Raw genomic sequence first — 20,432 nt, forward strand, 5'->3', positions numbered from 1 at the left:
GCGCTCTGCCACCCCCCATAACGAGATTTTCATTAAGTTCATTGAATACGACTAACCCAATCCCAGAATCTCATTTTAAGAGTTTGTTTCCTGGGGCCACTTCTGGTATCAATCGCTCTATCAGTCTGGATCCCAACAAGAAACAGATGGCACACTTGTAATAGGGTGATGTGAGGAGGGCTTATTATATAGGGCCTATTTACAAAGGTGTGGGTACAGGGGAACCTTACAAAGAGAGGAGACAGTTACCAGAAAATGAGAGAAAGAGTCACGTAGACTCAGCTTTGATAAGAACAGAGACCTTCAGCTGAAGGACAAAACAGCTAGAGGCAATCTTGAAGGGAGGGAATTGGAGGAATACAAACTCTAATTAGGGAATTAGAGGACCTTACTCTCTTTCCTCCCTCTGATTTGCTGTGGGGAAATACCTGCTGAGCAAACCCCATGGAAGCCAGAGAGTAGAGAAATTATTAGTGTGGTTCATACGGGTCTATCTCTGGAGACGGTGAGCTTAGAGAGCAGACTGGAAGAGGCCAACAGTTACCTGGTACACTCTGCATTCCATAATTAGATTAATGGACTAATAGAAATGCGACTGAAGATCTAGGAACCAGTACATTTCCACACAGCATCTACAAGGAAATTTGACCTTAGATCAGACCGTACTGAAATAGAGTGATTTTCACATCTGTTCTTTGCACCTTAGACAGGATGGCATGGTCCCCCTAAATGTCTTCACAGTGTAGTTCAGTCAAAGAACTAAATTTGGAGACAGGTTACTTGATTTGATTTTTTCATGTACAATCTTTAAAGAGACAGGGTCTTACTATGTTGCCCAACCTGGATTTTAATTCCTAAGGTCAAGCAATCCTCCAGCTTGAGTTTGTGTTTCTCCTGAGTAAGCGATCCTCCAGCCTCGGCCTCTGAGTAGCTGGGACTACAGGAGTGCCACCACGCTCAGCTTTCTCCTTAACTTCTGAATTTGCTTGAACTAAATTCTAATTTCTATTATTCTAAGACACTATTTACGCTATATCCTCCACATCTCACTCAGTTGATAAGAATGCTTAACAACTGGTCATCAATCTTCTCCCTAACATGTTCAGTTTTCTGCCAAACCCAACCAAGGTCATGTATTACAGATTCCCTCCTGTTTTCTTCTAGAAATTTTAGTATCATGTTTCACATTTATGTCCACGACCCATTTTGAGTTAATTTTTGTATAAGGCACAGGGAATGAATAATTTCTGGTTTTGCAATACGGAAATTCAATTGTTCAACACCATTTGTTGAAAAGACTACCCTCCATTGAATTGCCATTGCATTGTCAGAAATCAATTATAACTGTATCTGTGTGGGTCTATTCTGTTCCATCAATATACGTGTCTATCTTTTTGCCAATAACATCACATTCTTGATTACTGTAGCTTTATAGTTAGTTTTCAAATCAGGTAGTGAGTCTTCCAATTTTGCTCTATTACACAATTGTTATGTCATAATTTGCCTTCCCAAAGAGACCGGGGTCTCCCTATGTTGCCCAGGCTGGCCTTGAACCCCCGGGCTCAAGCAATCCTCCCACCTCAGCCTTCCGAGCAGCTAGAACTACAGGTAAGCACCCTCATGCCTGACACTCCACATAAATTTTTACAGAATCAGCTTGTGTATATCTACAAAAAAGCCTGAGATTGATTAGAAAATGCATTGAACTTCTACACCAAATTGGCAAAACTCACAGAAGCAAGTCTTCCAATCCATCTCATTTAGGTCAGACTTCTTTCAGATCAGCATCATTTTGTACCTTTCAGCATATAGGCATCACACAGTCATCTCTAGGTATCTGTAGGGGATTGGCTCCAATCGCCACCACTCTCCAAGTGCCAAAATCCTTGGATGCTCAAGTCCCTTACATAAAATGGTGTATTTGCACATAACCTAAGCACATCCTCTCATATGCTTTAAATCATCTCTAGATTACACATCTAATACAATGTAAATGCGATATAGTTATACTGTACTGTTTAGGGAATGACAAAAAGTCTGCACACGTTCAGTACAGATGCAACTATTATAGGCTCAACTACATTTTCCAGCCGAGGTTGGTTTAATCTGTGGATGTGGAACCCATGGACAGAGGGCAGGCTGTGTCTTATCATACCCAAGTATTTCTTTGGGTGGAGAGGCAGCGAGGGTGGTGCGTTCAGCTTAAGTGTCTGAATTTTTCCATTTAGATCTTCTGAATTCTTTCATCAGTGTTCTGTAGTTCTCAGCACTGGAAGTCCGTATGTCGTAGTAGTTTTTGTGGGTGTGTTCCGCTTTACATTTGAGATCAATTCTTATGGGAGGTGATCATTACTGAGAATAGATCATGGACCAACATCTCGCCTTCCCAACTGATTATCTTCAGTTCTCTAGGCCATCAAAACTGACAGTGTATGGTGGGACATCTAGGCTAGATGGACTCTCAGATTTTTATTTAACTGAGCTCACAGGAATAATGTTGAGAATGCTACACCGTGTGAATTACTTTAGTAAAATGTTCTCAAACTCAGATTCCCATACACATAGGCTGTTGCTAAAGACATACCACACACACATTTGGTGTTCCAGTGGGCTTTTATTGAGATAAATGAACAAAAACCAAGATTTTACCAACCATCTTTTCCGAACCTTATAAACTCAGCAAGCCAAGACTCTGGTCCATATACGTGTACATACAACATAACACATCCCAACAAAAACAGAGCCCTACTGGAACATTTGCCAATTAACAGAAAGCCAATTTTCCCTTTCCCCAAATGTTTTCAAAATTTTGAGTTCCCACTGTTCACTTCTCAGTGGAACGGGTCCCTTGTGGCTAGGGACATTAGAATTCTCTCCCACTTTTACTGAACAAAAAATAAATTTTTTCTGTTGTTTTGTTTTCAAAAAAGGGAACAGTGACTTTGTTTTCTCCAGGCACCCCTCCCCCAAAACCAATGGTTAAAATACAGCAGCCTGTATCTTAATAACCCAGCCCTACCCCCTCCCTTTCCCTGCCCAGCATTGTCTACTGGAGAATTTAAATACACTTCTGCTGGAATCTGTCAGCTGTGGAGGGGCAGAGTCCAGGTGCCAGGCTAGCTCCCTCTGACCTCATGAACTATGACAACCTTTGGACACTTAACCCTTTACCCCAAAGATGAGTGTTTAGATCATAAAACAGAGTAGATTTTCTTTGGGAGTTTTAAAAAAACTACCTTTAGGGAAATAAAGTAGAACTGCAAGCTCACCAAAGTCCACTGAAGTTCACCAAAAGGCTGACTTATTTTAGCTCCCATGTGGCCAATAATTTTGCTTGACAAGGTATTTGGCAAGAAAATGATTCCACAACAAATTTAAAGATACACAGGACGTTGAAAAAAGTAGCAAATTAAACAACATGGCTTAATTCCCAAGAACTTATTTCATCTTTTTGTTACTCATCTAGAAAGTCAGGAGTGTGGCTAAAGGCAGTTTCTTATGAGGTTATGAGCTTCCAAAGTGTTTCTAAATCCTTAGTACAGACACCCTCCCTTTTGGGGCAAAGTACCCTCCCTCCCACCCCTACAAAAAAAAAAAAAAAAAGAAAAGAAAAAAATTAAACCAAATGATCAGAATGAGATGCTTTGATTCCAACAATTTACACTCAAGCTTTGTGTTGTCTTGCTCTAACCAAACATGATGGTATCAAACACAAAGCACATGACATAGGAAAGATGCTCTCATCTCATTCTGAAAACAAATACTGATAACCACCCCCCCCCCTTTGGGCCAACCCATGTTATGATGCTGGGACCAACTTGAAAATAATTTAGAGGTATATTCAGGTTTCCCTCTCCTTTACTTCTTTCTATGAAAGGTCATTTTAGAATGAATTTATTCCACTCCTAAGGGAAAAAGGCAAAAATGCTTCTATCCCTATCACAACATTTGAGGAGAGAATATAGGTCTAGAGGTGGCAAGGTGTGTAACAGTCCATAATCCATTACACAACTAGACAACCACAGCTAAACCATGAGTTGGATGCAGTTATAAAACAGGGACTAGTTCTCATCCAAATGAACCACTGGAAAGACATTACCATTACTTTTAAAAAAACAAAAATACCACTTGATATTGGAAAGAATCTGAAAATGATTTTCAATAGTTACAATGCTCCTTATAATGGTATTAGGAGGGATTAAAAAAAAAAAAAAAAAAGACCAGGCTTTGACCTAGTCCTTAGAGCATCTTTCCATTTTAACAATTCCTATTCAAGAGTCAAGCACCAACACTGGACAGCTGCCTCTACAAGACTGCGTCCAATAGTGGTGTCCCAGATAGTTTAAGTGCCACTCCTCATCAGAGGCTGTACTTCAGTAATACTTTCAACTTTAAGTCTGTGCTTTAAGAGGGACCCACAGGCATGTGGCGCTAGGCAGAGCAGTCTAAGGTTGGCAAAGACTGCGCTTCGTCTTTAGTCACCCACACGCTCTCTAGCGAGATACAAAATTGCATTTATGCTCCTTTTCTACTATATGAATGATCCCTCTTATCTCACAAAAGGTGGGGGATAAAGAGAGCTGCATCAGTACAAGGGCAAGATTTTTTTTTTGGTCAAAAGTTGATGCCTTTTAAATTCCCTCCCACCCTCCCTGGAAAAAGTTACTTTCTTAATTAGGGTTTGTATTTAGTAACCAATATGGATTGGACAGAACATATGTGACTTGAATTCCAAATAAACGAGCTTGTTCTTTTTTGGGGTTGTACTGTGCAGCCCTTGCTACAGTTGTCAAAGGAGTTAGGGCTATGTCTAATCAGGAGGCATCTGAAGGATTTTGATTCCCACGGAATTATGCATGAGTCACAAATAGTTTTGCTCAGAACTAGGCAGAGTCAAAAAAGCAACTTCAAGTAATTGATTTTTGTCCAGATGAGTTAAAGCATGAAAGCATATGCAGGGCTTATTGTGTAGTATCTTAGGGTTTTGAAAAACAATGGAATATGGAAATCAACTTTTAAAAAATTTGCTTTTTGCTCTCCCTGTGCCTCCTGATTGACCTAGTATACCGGGTTAAAAGGGAATTAAAAACATTAAAAAAAAAAAAGTTCACTGGTTTTGATTCATCTCACTCCTTTTGCCTGGAGATCAGGCCAAACATCAAGCATGTTGGGAGGGGCACAATTTAAAGCAACACTATCAACTGTAAAGCATTTGCCAGCAATTTACAGTGCAAAATGACAGATAATTCTTTTCACAACGCAAGAGGATGGCAAGCAGCTTTCTGTAGCATGAAAGTTAACAGCTCTCAGGGGTTGCCCATTTCTGCATAAGTTTATGTATCCAGGTGGCAGAGGGCAACACATTTACACACTAAAGGAGATGATCCACAGAAAATCGAGTTCCAGAACTGCTAACGTTACCAAAACTGGTACTGGCTAAATATTCTGAAATGCAAATCCATGCTTTATACATATACTGTTCAAAGACACTGTCACTCAATAGAATTCCATACTGCCAGGTAGATTAATCTTTGCCCCCTTTTGCAGAGCTTGAAAAATTCCTCAAACTTTTAGTAAGGGGGAAGAAGCAAAATCAGAGATCTTCTCGAAAAAACATCTTGAATTATAGATTTTTTTTGAAGTTTCCTTGTTTTCTCTGGCAAGCTTCTTCCAAAGGTACTAATGAGACAGTGTGGCAGCAAACAGTACATCCCAGACTTCTAAGTCCCTTTCCTAACACAGGGTCCCACAGAAATCTGCTCTCTACGGCAAGAGGCCAAAGTACTTTTTAGAATTTAGTGTTGCGGAAAACTGAGCCCCTCTCATCTTTAGCTGCTCCCATAATCACTCTAATCCCCTTAATCCCAGCAACCTTCATCCAAAAAAAAATATATATATGTATATATATATATATATGAACCCAGAAAAAAACTTATTTACAAAGTTTATACAAGTATACACACCCAATTTTCTATGGGACATACTTTGCCACAGAGGAAAGAGGGTCAAGGCTCTGACATGTCTACATATCAAGTGCCATACTGCTAATGGAGGCGTATGTAAACCAGTCTTTAGTGTTCTGCTATAGAGCACAAAGGCTTGTCATATGGCTCCTGCAATGATAGACTGCTCTTTCCTTTGGGAGTGATGATGTTTTATCCACTCAGCCCAGAAGAAATTTTACTTGGGATTTTTTTTTTTTTTAAATACATGTATTTACAGTGCGGATGAACTGCAATTGCATATCAACTCCTCCACATAAAGAAAAAGAAAATGGTGTTTAACATTAATAATAAGTTTCATCTTCCAGCCCTGGGCTTGAGTATTGGGTAGAAAAGGGAAGAGAGAGACTTCAACTTGAAACCAAAATGAAAAGACAAAATTTCTAAAAGAAAAAAAGAAAGAAAAAAGGAAAGAATTACTATTGTTGATTCCTTGGGCTGTGTCTAAAAGACGATATTCTGAATGGTCTCATAGCATAAGGCACTTCGCACAAATAAGTAATAAGCTCTTCAGGCTTAAAAAACGGATGAGTAATCAGGGAGAAGTTGAAATGCACTCGAGAGTCAGCTGTTGGAGAATTTTGAAATCGCAGACAAGCTTGTGTGTTCATCAAGATTCTTCTCTTTTTAGGGTTTCTCCCCTTCTCTTCTTTCTCCTCCTTCCTTGTCCCCTTTCCCCAGAAAACATTTTTAAAAAACCAGCAGTTAGTGCAACTAATGTTCGGTCAGCACACAGTGCAAACAAGTGGAACAAAAAAGGTATATTCCTTCTTTTCAGCTTTTTTTCTTTTCACCAGTTAAAAAAAGAAAAAAATGTCTGAGCTCTTTTAAGTTTTCATAGTTCCAAAATAAAAGAAGATGAAAAACCCACAAAGAGAAGAGCATCCCCCCCAAAACGATGTGTCACAGATCCAAACGATCCTCCTGTAGTTTGCCAAAGCCTAAAAAAAGAGGGAAGAAATCTAACATTAACATGTATGAAAGCAATACAAACAAGGATAAATGGATTTTTCACAATCCTTATCCCAAATGCTCTTTCTACTAATAGTGTCTACTGAACCTTTGCGTACTGTAGAATCCACTGGTTAGGATTAAGCAATGTCTGCTAGGCATCCCTGAGATAGAATAAGAGCCTGAATGTTCTGGTAGCAGGCAGCCCTCATTTGTAAGAACTAAATCAAGGGGAAAAAAATTACCTTACACAAACTGAACACTCTGCCAAAGTACTAGTAAACGCTTGGCTAGGTTTTGTGTTTGTTCAAGGGTTTTGTGTATGACACTTCACTTAGGAAAAAAAAGTTAAAGTGAAATGAATAATTTAAAAATTCTTTAAGCAACAATAATAGGTAAGATGTTCCCTGTAATCTGGAAACTATCATTTGTCAGATAGATTTTCCTTATGAAAAACTTTGAAAATGGCCTACCTTACTTAATGTTGAGACTTGTTTTGCACATTTCTAACCAGAGTCCAACAGTCATCAAAAGATCAAAGGCAAGGGTGTGCAGAACATCAGAGTATGCATTTTAAAAATGCAGCCACCCTCGTAACCTGATTACACATTTGGTAATAGGGTATTATAGGTAATCTTACCTGATTTAACCTACCCATTAGAAATTAAAAGGAAATGTCAAAAATAGAGGGATGACTGAGTGAAAAAGGAAAAGCAAGAGCAGAAAATATTTTTATATTCAAAACTCCTTAAGATTCTTTTTTGCTTTCATTATTTTAGGGGCTGAATTTGTCTTAAGTATCACTCAATTATCACATTACTCAGGAAGCTGCATTCAAGAACAGCATTTATAGATTCTTTTTTTTTTTTTTTGAGACAAAGTCTCACTCTTTTGCCCGGGATAGAGTGCCGTGGTGTCAGCCTAGCTCACAACAACCTCAAACTCCTGGGCTCAAGCGATCCTTCTGCCTCCGCCTCCCGAGTAGCTGGGACTACAGGCATGCGCCACCATGCCCGGCTAATTTTTTCTATATATTTTTAGTTGTCTGATTAATTTCTTTCTATTGTTAGTAGAGACAGGGTCTCGCTCTTGCTCAAGCTGGTTTCGAACTCCTGAGCTCAAACAATCCTCCCGCCTCGGCCTCCCAGAGTGCTAGAATTACAGGCGTGAGCCACTGCGCCCGGCCTATAGATTCTTTAATGAGACTACAACCTCACCCAAGAGATATCTGCTATTTACACCAATGGGTGTTTTTACCCTATACTACCATCATACATGGTAGACATCGTATTTCCCCCAGGAAGAGGATCTTGATTTCCTTCCATTATTTACAGGTTCCACTTAGCTATTCTGTCAGGTACGCACATGCTTGTTAAGGTTTCTCATCTTCTACAGGCTCGCTGTGGTATTCTGCCACATATAGGCTCTTGTCAATGTTGCTTGGGATAGGTTTAATTTCTGTTCCCAGCTGCTCCTCAATACTTTTCAGGTTGAAGCGATCATCATATGTGATCAAGTTGATGGCTAAGCCAAGATGACCAAAGCGACCTAACAAAAAAAGTTTTTAGAAATTAATTTAAACAATGAGTTAAATATGAAAATCAACGTGCATGGGCAAGTCTATTAGTGGCAAAACCACACAGGATTGATATTTCTGTTCAGTACCACTCTGAGTATACAAAACCGCTTCTTAGGGTCTCTCTTCATACACAAATTACCCTACAACTTCTGGTTTCACAGCCCAAAGTAGTGCTTTACCTTTTTCAAATGACAAAATGGATGCTCATCTGCATCAACAGCTGCCTAAATACATACACTAAACAATACAGTCACACACTGTACTACCTAATGAGTGAAGTTCTCCTGTGCTAATTTCATCTCAAATTAAGCACAGTTATTTTTAACTTTTCTTAATAAATGTTCTAGAAGAATTAGAAAGTAGTCTTAAATGCCAAACTGAATTAGTGTTAATTCACTTTTCTCATAGCTACCAAACTCTATTTCACAAAGGAACAAACTTTAGTGATTACACATCTCAAAAAACAACTTCTACCAAGAACATCTCCCTCCTTTTTCCTCACCTGATCTTCCAATACGATGAAGATAGGTCTCTGCCAGCTTTGGGAAGTCAAAGTTTATTACCACATTCACAGCTTGTATATCAATACCTCGGGTAAACAGATCTTTAAAAAAAAAAAAAAAGAAAAGATAATTCTCCCTGTATCTTTGAATTTGGACATGCTTCTTGATACCACAATACTCTAATGTATATTTTTCTAGTGTAACCTAAGTTTACTAATTTCAATCAGTTATTTAAATGCATACATAACATATATATACCTTTAAAAATTATGGTATGATATACATAAAATTGGAGAGTACAGATATTTTTGTAGCATCTAAGTATCTAGCAAAGTATCCAGCAAAGAGTAAATATTTGTTGCATATTAACAAATATCTCCTGAATGAACTGACTATAACAGATATTTAATTTATAAAGCATGCCATTTTATAGACTACAGAAACAGCATAAAATAGAAAATATGACTTGCCAAAAGTCACATCATTAGAGGTTAAAAATATGAGGACTTGGATGCTAATCTTAAAACCCTAAGAGTCTAGTATCCTTTCCACTAGATCAGATATTTTGAGTACTTCAACATATTTAAAGGTCAGGTCTGTTGATAAAGTAAATGTAAATATATGAATTCACATCTATATTAGTTATCCTTTCAAATATAAGGCAGAGAAACAAGATAAACTAGAAGTATGTAAGATATTTCATAGCTCTTAATTCTTATAAATTAGCCAATTTAATATTCTACTAGAAAATTTTGGAGTATATTCCTAGAACAGCATGTTTATCAATATCTGTTTTATAAAAATAGATTCTGAAATAGAATTCTAAATCTTGATCTGGGTGGTACTCATATGGGTATACACATGCAAAAATTCATCAAATAATACACGTAAAATTAGTATATTTATCTACACTGTACCTCGATTAAACCACAATTCTTCTCTTTATTCAGAAGCCTAATGAGATTAGTAAGATTATTAATCTCATACCAATAACAAGATTATAAGTGTAGCAATGGGAAGGTAATGAATCCATTTGGTTTGTCTATTCAACCCATTTGTTGTTCTTTATGTGATAAAATAAACCAAAATATAGATTAGTTGTCTTCTAAGAAAAAAATTAAAAGGCCACAATAAACAACTTCCAAAACATAGGCAGTGTCTTATTACGATTCATTTTGTGTTAGCTCTTATATACTAAAACTATTCAGAAAACAAATCCCAAAACCACTTTAATTTTTTTTTAAAGGCCAAGTGAAGCAGTGGGAGCGGAGAAGAAACAAAGGAATCTGTAACTGGTTTGTGATCAATTAGTTGTAAACATCACTGCAGTCGGACCAGCCCCAAAACTACTTTAAAAGACAGAGCTGAGGCATGAGTGTGAGAAAAAGTCTTCTGCAGTTTCAGATATGGAACCCAATTTTAGGAGTTAACTAGAGTTCATTCTCAACTTCAGGAATTCTAAAAGTGGTGGTAGGGTGTGCTGGACTGTGTCATAGGCTGCACTATGTGATATGGACAGAGAAAGCAAAGCAGAACTAGGGAGAAAACCAATGGGTAAAGGAAATACAAAAACACTTACCAGTGCAAACAAGATTGCGGCATAAGCCATTTCGGAAATCATGAAATACACGATTTCGATGTTCCTAGGAAAAAAGCAATGCATTCCATTTGATTAATACTTATACACAGCCCACAATTTTCCCCATCAGTTTCTCCTATCCAATCAGTTCTCTATACCCCAAATGTGTTTATATGAATGACCCATGACATTAAGATTCTTTCAAAACCAAGTATGAATTGGTTAAATTCTTAATCTGTTAGTCTAGAAACTGTTTTCTTACAGTTTCACAATGTTGTAGTTGGAAAAAAAGTCATCATGTTATAGTTTTGAATTATTTTCTATTAAATAAAATTCTGAAATTTAGAGATTGCACCCTTTTCTAAAGGCAAATAGTAAAAAAGATTGTCAGCTGAGGGGCCATGTAGATAAGTTAAAAATCCACCAGTGCTGTCCAAAACAAACTTCTGTAATAAAAGAAATGCTCCGTATCTGTACTTCCAATACAGTAGCTAGTCACTACAGGTGGCTAATGGAGCACTTGAAATGTGGCTATGACTGAGGAACTTTTCATTTTATTTCATTTTAACTAATTTAAATTACTACAATGTGGTTATTGTATTAAATAGTACAAACTGAGAGATTACCTGAAGAAGGGAAGAATAATATTTCACTTCTGTATCATGTCTGACAGCTTACAAAGTACTCATTCATACATTATCTCAATCTTCCTAACAACCTTATGAGGTATGACTATGTATGATTATCCCTATTTTATTGTTAGAAAATTAAACCTCAGAGGAGTCTAAACTGAAGGGTCCTTTGGCTACTAAGGAATAGTTTATTCTTAAACTCAGGACATTTAGAGGACCATTAAAACAAAACAAAATTCAAGAAATACTTGGAAAAAGATTTTTTGTTACATCTGTTCAAGTTTTAGTTTTGCACTTACCTGCCTCATTTTAGCATGAATATAGAAGCAAGAATAACCCAGTTGAGAGATCTTCTTGGCTAGCAATTCAACTCGCTGAGAGGAGTTACAGAAAATGATTGACTGGTTTATCTGAAGCTGAGCACAGAAAAAATAGGTATGAGAAAGAAAAACAAAAACCTTCATTTGGTTTGCCAAATCTTAAAAATACTGACTAGCAAACAAGAAATGTTAATGTGGCCTAAAACTTAGAATCTCATAATACAAGAGAGACAGAAAGTTGTAGAAATTGTAAACATTTTTCTTTACTTAACAGTTGCAGATAATAATTTATAAGTTTTATTGTAGAAAAGTGCATTTCATAAGGGCCACATAACTGCGATGAGCAAAATACAGTTGTTAATGTGGCCTAAAACTTAGAATCTCATAATACAAGAGAGACAGAAAGTTGTAGAAATTGTAAACATTTTTCTTTACTTAACAGTTGTAGATAATAATTTATAAGTTTTATTGTAGAAAAGTGCATTTCATAAGGGCCACATAACTGCGATGAGCAAAATACAGTTGATTCCAATTATTCAAAGTAGTTATGGTCTACAAAGTCACTGCAAACACCAAACTAGCAAATACAGAACCATTGCTCCTAGGGGAAATATAGGGTTAGGCTCCTATTAGCCTCTGATCACAACTTTTTTGTCGACAGATCAATACAAGCTCTGTTTTACGTGTTTCAGTTTAAGAATACCTTATTCAATATACTCAGAGCCAATACCACTATAACTCATGCCTGCACAAAGCCTATGTAACACACATTCTCTCTGCAAGGCACATCAGCATTCCTGTGCATAGGAACACTGGGCAGCATGTCAGCACCATGTGTAGGGGCCAATTTACAGTGAAATCATCAACAAAAAGCACACAAATTTGAAAAACATGGCACAGACTGAAAAGGACACTTGTTCACAGTATGAGAGCTAAAACAACAAGGCAGAGTGCTACGTTCTTCGACCTCAACTGGGAAATGTGCACGTCAGGTGACTCAAATTCTTTAACACATTTCAAATGTCCACAAATGGCTGTGAAAGTACCTGGAGTATTGATTTCTGGATTACAAATAAATTCTAGTGACTAGGCAAATTCACAAATACAGAATCTGTGAATAATGAGGATCAACTGTAATTAAGGTCAAAGTATTTCAGAAAAAGTTAAAAGTGTTTGTTACTTGTCAATTACATGATATTAACTTCAGATCAACAACTAAAATTGCCTTTTAGGAAACACTAAGAATTTCTTTTTTTCTATAGTGAAAATGGTGTGGAAATTGATGAAATTGTCTGTTTTACTGGGATTAAGTGATGGACAATATTTAGCTGCGGAAGCCTACTACTACTTACCCTGGAGAAAAGCGTGTTGAGGCAGTGTACTTTTTGGCGCTCAGTTACATATGCGTAGTACTGGGTTACTCCCTTCAGAGTTAGTTCCTCCATCAGGTTAATCTCATAGGGTTTCTGCAAATGGGAATTCTGAGAAAAAAGAATAGAATCTCATACTTATATGAAAGCAGTATTTTATTTCTTAAACTCAAAATATATCCTACACATTTCTGTCTGACAAAACACTTGCTTATAAGAGAAGTCTCTCTCTTCAAAACAAAATATATGATCTGTCACGGTAGAAATCAATTACCCTAATGTTTCGATTCAAAAATGCAGCTATTAATAATTTACTACTACAGGCTGAGTATCCCTTATCCGAAATGCTTGGGACCAGAAGTCTTTCAGGTTTTGGAATATTTCCATTCATTATATTTGCTCCCTTGAACATTTCTTTTGAGCATGTTGGTGCACTAAAGTTTTGAATGCAGGAGCATTTCTGATTTCAGATTAGGGATACTCAACCTGTATTTTGCACACAGCATGATGCTATAATCAATTTACCTATGCATCAATGGCTATGTCATTCTGACACCAAAAACTAAGTGAAAAATGAGGAATTTAATCATATTGCTATATTACAGTTTTTAAAAAACAGTTAATTTACTGACAACAAATCTTGCTTGGTCGGCTGAAGAAAAAGCCAAAAACTTTATAAATAATTAAAATAAAACAGATTCACTGATAATAAGAGGTAATTATAGATAAAAGCATACTCATAGGCAACTGGATAGTATTGATTCCAAGTACAGATTTATACTCACCATGAATTTCTGTACACTAAGAGGGAAAGTAGCAGAATATAGTAAAATCTGCCTGTTTTTAGGTAGCGTGAGAATAATATCCTCCATTATCTGCACAAAATCCTGTGATAGCAACTTATCTGCCTGCAGTACAAAGAGAAGACAACTTTAAAAACAATGAAATGTCTAAGGTCTTTGGGTTAATATATGGTCAAAGAATAAGGTATCATCTAACAAGAGCATCCATGGAATTCTCCCAGCTGTAAACAGTAAATTCTCTCCAACACTGCATAGAGTTCAATGGTACCAAGATAAATTCCCAGAGATTCAGAAGGGGGAAATAATCTATAATCCTCATCTTCTAAGGAAAAAAGATTCCAGACAGATAAAACCCCTGCTCCCATAACAGAATTTTAGTGTGATTCCCATTAAACAGTTAAGTATGGTACAGAAGTTAAAAGTTCTGGAGTTAAACTAAACGGGTTGAAATCTTGTCTCCTTCATTTATCAGCTGTATTCAGCTGTTACTTAAATACTGTAGTAACTACTTTATTAGATAACTACCTTAAAGGGTTATTATAAAAGTTAAACGAAAAAACACATAAAGCACTTAGTGCTGGCACACAGTGACTGACTGATTCATTCATTCATTTTTAGGCACAGGGTCTCACTCTGTCACCAAGGTTGGAATGCAGTGGCCTAACCATAGCTCACTGCAATCTCAAACTCCTGGGCTCAAGTGATCCTGCCCTCTCAGTCTCCCAATGAGCTATACTCACTGGCATGTACTACCATGCCCAACTCTTTTTTAAAATTTTTTGTACAGCCAGAATGTCACTTTGTTGCTCAGGCTGGTCTCGAATTCCTACAATCAAGCAATCCTCCCACCTTGGCCTCCTAAAATGCTGGGATTACAGGTGTGAGCCACCATGTCCAGCCCCACACCATGATTAATAAATGTTATCTCTCATTACTCAAAGATAAAAGCTTGATTTGAATTAGACCATAATCAATGAACTAGTTATCTAAAAACACAACATAGGAAAAAACTTTTATGTCAAAATATTAATAATACTGATGTTCCTTGATTCATGAGATTCTGTCCTGATAAAATGCATCAAGAGTTGATATAGAGTGTATTTAATACAACTAACCTACCAAACATCATAGCTTAGCTTAGCCTACCTTGAACATGCTCACAACACTTACACTAGCTTATGGTTTGGCAGAATCATCTAACACAGTACACTGTAAGGTATCAGTTGTTTACTCTCGTGATCATGTGGCTGACTGAGAGCTGTGGTTTGCTGTCCTTGCCTAGCATCATGAGAGAGCCTACTGCTAGCCAGGGAAAATATCAAAATTAAAAATCTGAAGTAGCTTCTACTAAATGCATACTACTTTCACATGATTGATTTTGTCAAAAAATCGTTAATTGAACTATCTGAAGTCAGGGACCATCTGTACATGTACGAAACACTGCTAGATCCCAAGGATACAGAGTTAGTAAATTCTTAAAAGGCATCTGTAACCAAACTGGTGAGATAACACATGTAACAGAGACCAAAAACCAAACAATACAAAGCAATATACACAAAATGATGGGTTAGAGACATTATATGTTTTGTAAAATGTATCACTAAAAAGAGACTTAGAATGAACTTAGCTTTGAGGTTATTCAGCAACTCCTCTCCTTGACAAAAAATAAAAATAAAACCTAAACTATCTAGCATCCCCCAAAAAAAGACACAAGGCTGAACTCTTATGTACATCTATCATCTACTGTCTCTGAAGGGTAAAACATGTTTTAGAAGCAAATTAATGTAAACTGACCAGTTACATGTTTATTACAAGGTCATAAATACAAACAGCTTTTGTTTTGTTTACTGGCAATTATAAGCAAAGCACAGTAAAATACAGAACAGTATCTTTCCAAATGAAGACACATTACCTCATCCAATACTATCATCTGGACATGATCAACCTTTGCTACTCCTTTCTTAATAAGATCCAGGATTCTCCCAGGGGTAGCGATCACCACGTGAACTATGTAAGATTTAGAAAACATATATTCTCATTAATTTTAACTTGGGCAAAAAGGATATTGTAAAGGTTTATCATATACAGTCAGGCACCAATTAATGACAGGGATCCATTCTGAGAAATGCATCATGAGGCAACGTCACAGAGTATACTTATACAAACCTAGACTGTACAGCCTACTCCATCATATAGCTTCATTGTAATCTATACATGGTCCATTGTTCAACCAAAAGTCATTTTGCATCACATGACTGTTTTATCCTTTATCAGAAACACTGTTGTAGAGGTAGAAATCATACAAAAAGATACAAGATGTGTTTTAGGATAGAGACTTCCATTTCACCTCAGGATGGCAAGAGAGAATACTCATTTGTTTCTCTTCTACACTGGGTGGGCTACAGCTTCCCAAATCACCTGCTCCAAACAGGAGGCATACTTTCTTGTCTTAGGACAATGTCCAATGAATAACAGAAGGCATAGCAGGCTTCTGACATAGCAGGTCTAATCTAGAGCCATGGCCTTCAAAAATTGTTATTAAAGATCAAACAACATAATCATTGTCAAAAACTATGCAGTATAAAGAATGTATCACTTAATCACATGATAATTATATATAAAATTCTGACTAAAATCTATATATAATTTTATGTAAGTGATCTCATTCTTCCTGTTATCTTTTTTCACTCAGTAATGTATCATGGAAATTTCTAAATGAAAATGAATATTGATCGGCTTCAGTCTTTAATAGCTATACGGAATTCCATTCAGACTATATCCCAGTGTATTTAGCCAATCTCCTCTGACATTTAGTCGGTCCAATTTTTCAGTACTACAAGCTGCCCCATAGTACATAACCTTATACATACATCTTTTCATTTATTCAATTATTTCTTTAGGAAAGATTTTTCAAAACATACATTTATAATTTTAAAATATACTGCCAAATTTTCCACAATAGCAATTGTATCAATTTGCACCCCCATAATGCAAGACAGCCTATTTCTCATATTGACAACTAATATTTAGCATTACCAATTAGGTAGGTATAATTAACTTGCTGTTTTGATTTATATTTTTAAAAATTACTAATAAAGTTGAATATCTTTTTCAATTACTATAAATTTCTTTTTAAAATGGTCGTTTCCTTTATTCACTTTTTTACTGCAGTGTTTCTACTCAATTCTTTTTTTTTTTTTTTTGGAGACGGAGTCTCGCTCTGTTGCCCGGGCTAGAGTGCCATGGTGTCAGCTTAGCTCACAGCAACCTCAAACTCCTGGGCTCAAGCGATCCTTCTGCCTCAGCCTCTCGAGTAGCTGGGACTACAGACACGCGCCACCATGCCCAGCTAATTTTTTCTATATATTTTTAGTTGTCCAGATAATTTCTTTCTATTTTTTTTAGTAGAGATGGGGTCTCACTCTTGTTCAGGCTGGTCTCGAACTCCTGACCTCGAGCGATCCTCCCGCCCTGGCCTCCCACAGCGCTAGGATTTACAGGTATGAGCCACTGTGCCCGGCCAACTCCTTAATTCTTAAAAAAAAGAATTTTTAATAATTTACTGGAAGAAATAAACTATGACTGTAATTACAGAGAGCTATTACCTTATATCAATAATTACCTACCTGTGTCATCAAGCCTCATTATGTCATCTCGTAAATTGGTTCCTCCTGTGGTTGCCATCACTTTGGCCCCTCCCATATGTTTGCTGACCTGGATGCAAATTTGACTGACCTGTAGAGCAAGTTCTCTAGTGGGAACAATCACCATTGCTGGAAAACATGAAGGAACAGAGAAAATAAGAAGGTGGGCGGGGAGAGAGAAAAGAATATTTATATTTAAAGAATTTAAGAAACTACAGATATACTGCCTTTGTAATCTAGATACTAAGATGTACTAAAAAGTTGCATCATTACAGGTCTGATACTATAAAAAGTCAAATGAATAAATCTTTTAAAAGAGAACCTAGTATAGTGCTCCAGAATTAGACTTTTGTCCAGCAATACTACTATATAAATACTGAACTCTTCTTTTTTTTTTTTTTGAGACAGAATCTCACTCTGTTGCCTGGGCTGGAGTGCTGTGGCGTCATCCTAGCTCACAGCAACCTCAAACTCCTGGGCTCAAGCGATCCTCCTGCCTCAGCCTCCCAAGTAGCTGGGACTACAGGCATGCGCCACCATGCCCGGCTAATTTTTGCTATATATTTTTAGTTGTCCAATTAATTTCTTTCTAATTTTAGTAGAGACGGGGTCTCGCTCTTGCTCAGGCTGGTTTCAAACTCCTGAGCTCAAACAATCCACCCGCCTCGGCCTCCCAGAGAGCTAGGATTACAGACGTGAGCCACCACGCCCGGCCCTAAACTCTTCTTAATTACAAACCTTCAAAGGGTTGAGTTGGCAACCATTAGCTCAAAGTTTATTAACTTAATATTTTTCTTTTTTTTTTTTAATTTTTGAGACAGGGTCTTGCTCTGTCACCTGGGCTAGAGAGCGGTGGCACGATCATATCTCACTGCAACCTCAAACTTCTGGGCTCAAGGGATCCTCCTGCCTCAACTTCCCGAGTAGCTGGGACTAACAGGTGTGTGCCACCACGTCCAGCTAATTTTATCTATTTTTGGTAGAAATCAGGGTCTTATTCTTGCTCAGGCTGGTCTCGAACTCCTGGCCTCAAGGGATACTCCTGCCTCAGGCCCCCAGAGTGCTAGGATTACACGAATGAGCCATGGTGCCTGACCTTAACTTAGTATTTCTAAGAGTCCTAACTACATCTGACAGATTCACTAGTCTAAACACTCTAGTATGAAACTCCTGCTACCCAGGTTCATCATACAGAAATAGAGGGAAACAATAATTATAGATCAAAGAAAGCTAAAAATTTTAAAATCTTTAGAGGTAAAATATTAATTCTATTATCTTATCCTGCGTACAACTATGGAAATGTTTCTTTCCCACCACCTAAGCTCTTAAAATCCGCAAGCTTTAAACAGAAGTTTATGTTTCTACAACGAATTCTGCTGACACACATCTGTCACAAGAAACAATTCAGTTCTACAGTTTATAAGAAGCAATGTCAACCAATTTGTCCTCTCATGGCTTTAGCTTTCCTATCATTAGAACGTAATACTTACTTTGCCTGTCTCATTGGAATGTTTGCAAAACAGTATCATGTGAAAGTACTTTGAAAACTAGAAATTGCTTTAAAAAAGTTGGGAATCATTTTTACAAGACAATTAGATCAGAAACTATCCAAGGAACAGGATTGGGGGTGGGGGCAAGAAATCCAAGGGAAAGAATTAGGCCAAAAACTGAAAAGACAGAGAACACAAAATTCCAGATTATGTAAATTATGACTAAAAAAAAAAGACAGGAATATCCTCTACATAGTTCCATGGTTTAAAAGGCCATTCTTAGTTTAAAAACAAACACAAACTTTTCTCCAACTAACCTTGTATATTGTCCTTCTTCAGGTCTAGCCGTTCAAGTAAGGGAATGAGGTAGGCACCGCTCTTGCCTGTTCCATTTTTTGCTCTAGCTAAGATATCCCTACCAGATAAAGCAATGGGAATGCTCTCCTCCTAAAAGAGATAAGACAATGCAAAATACTTGTGAAGAAAAATAGTACACAAGAAATACTGCTATAAAATACACTGAGGGATACCTCTTTTGGCACTGCTTTTAAGTGTCGTACATTTGCATTTTACATGAATAACAGAGACCCAAGTAAATTAAATTAGCAGAATCAGTCAACATCATCATCATTATAAACCAGTACTTATCAGAACTGTACAAAATCAGAAACAACAGTACAAAGAATTCTCAGGAAAGACTATATATGGTATTTTCCTACCAGGAGCTGAGTGTAATAAAGTAGGGATCCATCCCTCAATAATTCATAATCACAACTTAAGAATTGCACTCTTTGGAATATTATGCAACCATCAGTAAGGAGGCTATGGAGACAACGAGAGATTTAAATGTGTGTAGCATATTAAACTTAAAAAGCTCAATACAAACATTATGTTCACCACAAAATTTTGGGGGGAAAAGCATATGAAAAACCCACAATAAAGCAAAATGGTAACAATGGGGAAAAAAGACTATATATGGGGTTTTGAATCTAGTAAACCATTTGGTGAAAAATTACAGCTTGGACACCTTATCCTTGCACAAAACAGGAATAGGCTGGGAACGTTTAACCTCAGGTCCCATACAGCATTTAGTTATATGTTACATAAACCTCCAATGTCTGTGTCTCACAGCCTACTTCTCTGTCTTGAGATATGCTCTAGTGGAGGGTTATTTCTATTTCAGTTATCTCAATCTACGCTCACATCACTGAGGGTGACTTATTTTCATATTTGCTTACTTTATGTGTATTTTGCAAATGATAACCTTTTTTTTTTCCTTTGAGACAGAGTCTTGGCTCTGTTGCCCGGGTTAGAGTGCCACAGCGTCAGCCTAGCTCACAGCAACCTCAAACTCCTGGGCTCAAGTGATCCTCCTGCCTCAGCCTCCCGGGTAGGTGGGACTACAGGCATGCGCCACCATATCCAGCTAATTTTTTCTATTTTTAGTCGTCTGGCTAATTTCTTTCTATTTTTTTTTTTAGTAGAGACGGGGGGTCTCACTCTTGCTGAGGCTGGTCTTGAACTTCTGACCTCAAGCAATACTCCCACCTCAGCCTCCC

The 20,432-nt window shown here is 37.2% G+C and overlaps 1 protein-coding gene across 2 annotated transcripts in view; it reads right to left on the bottom strand.

The window, feature by feature from the left end:
• Positions 1–2,594: 2,594 nt before the first annotated feature.
• Positions 2,595–20,432, bottom strand: part of DDX6 (DEAD (Asp-Glu-Ala-Asp) box helicase 6) — a 39,799-nt gene continuing 21,961 nt past the window's right edge. For both annotated transcript variants that reach the window (XM_012655456.1, XM_012655455.1), the window contains exons 5-14: positions 19,191–19,320; positions 17,366–17,512; positions 15,652–15,746; positions 13,722–13,844; positions 12,919–13,047; positions 11,546–11,662; positions 10,615–10,678; positions 9,035–9,136; positions 8,319–8,501; positions 2,595–6,943 (exon numbers count right to left, since the gene is read on the bottom strand). In XM_012655456.1, coding sequence (XP_012510910.1) covers positions 8,326–8,501; positions 9,035–9,136; positions 10,615–10,678; positions 11,546–11,662; positions 12,919–13,047; positions 13,722–13,844; positions 15,652–15,746; positions 17,366–17,512; positions 19,191–19,320 — 1,083 coding nt within the window. In that variant the 3' untranslated portion in view covers positions 2,595–6,943; positions 8,319–8,325. The remainder of the gene's footprint in view (positions 6,944–8,318; positions 8,502–9,034; positions 9,137–10,614; positions 10,679–11,545; positions 11,663–12,918; positions 13,048–13,721; positions 13,845–15,651; positions 15,747–17,365; positions 17,513–19,190; positions 19,321–20,432) is intronic.

The sequence above is a fragment of the Propithecus coquereli genome, unplaced genomic scaffold, assembly GCF_000956105.1.
Source record: "Propithecus coquereli isolate 6110/MARCELLA unplaced genomic scaffold, Pcoq_1.0 Scaffold477, whole genome shotgun sequence".
In the NCBI taxonomy this organism is placed as follows: domain Eukaryota; kingdom Metazoa; phylum Chordata; class Mammalia; order Primates; family Indriidae; genus Propithecus; species Propithecus coquereli.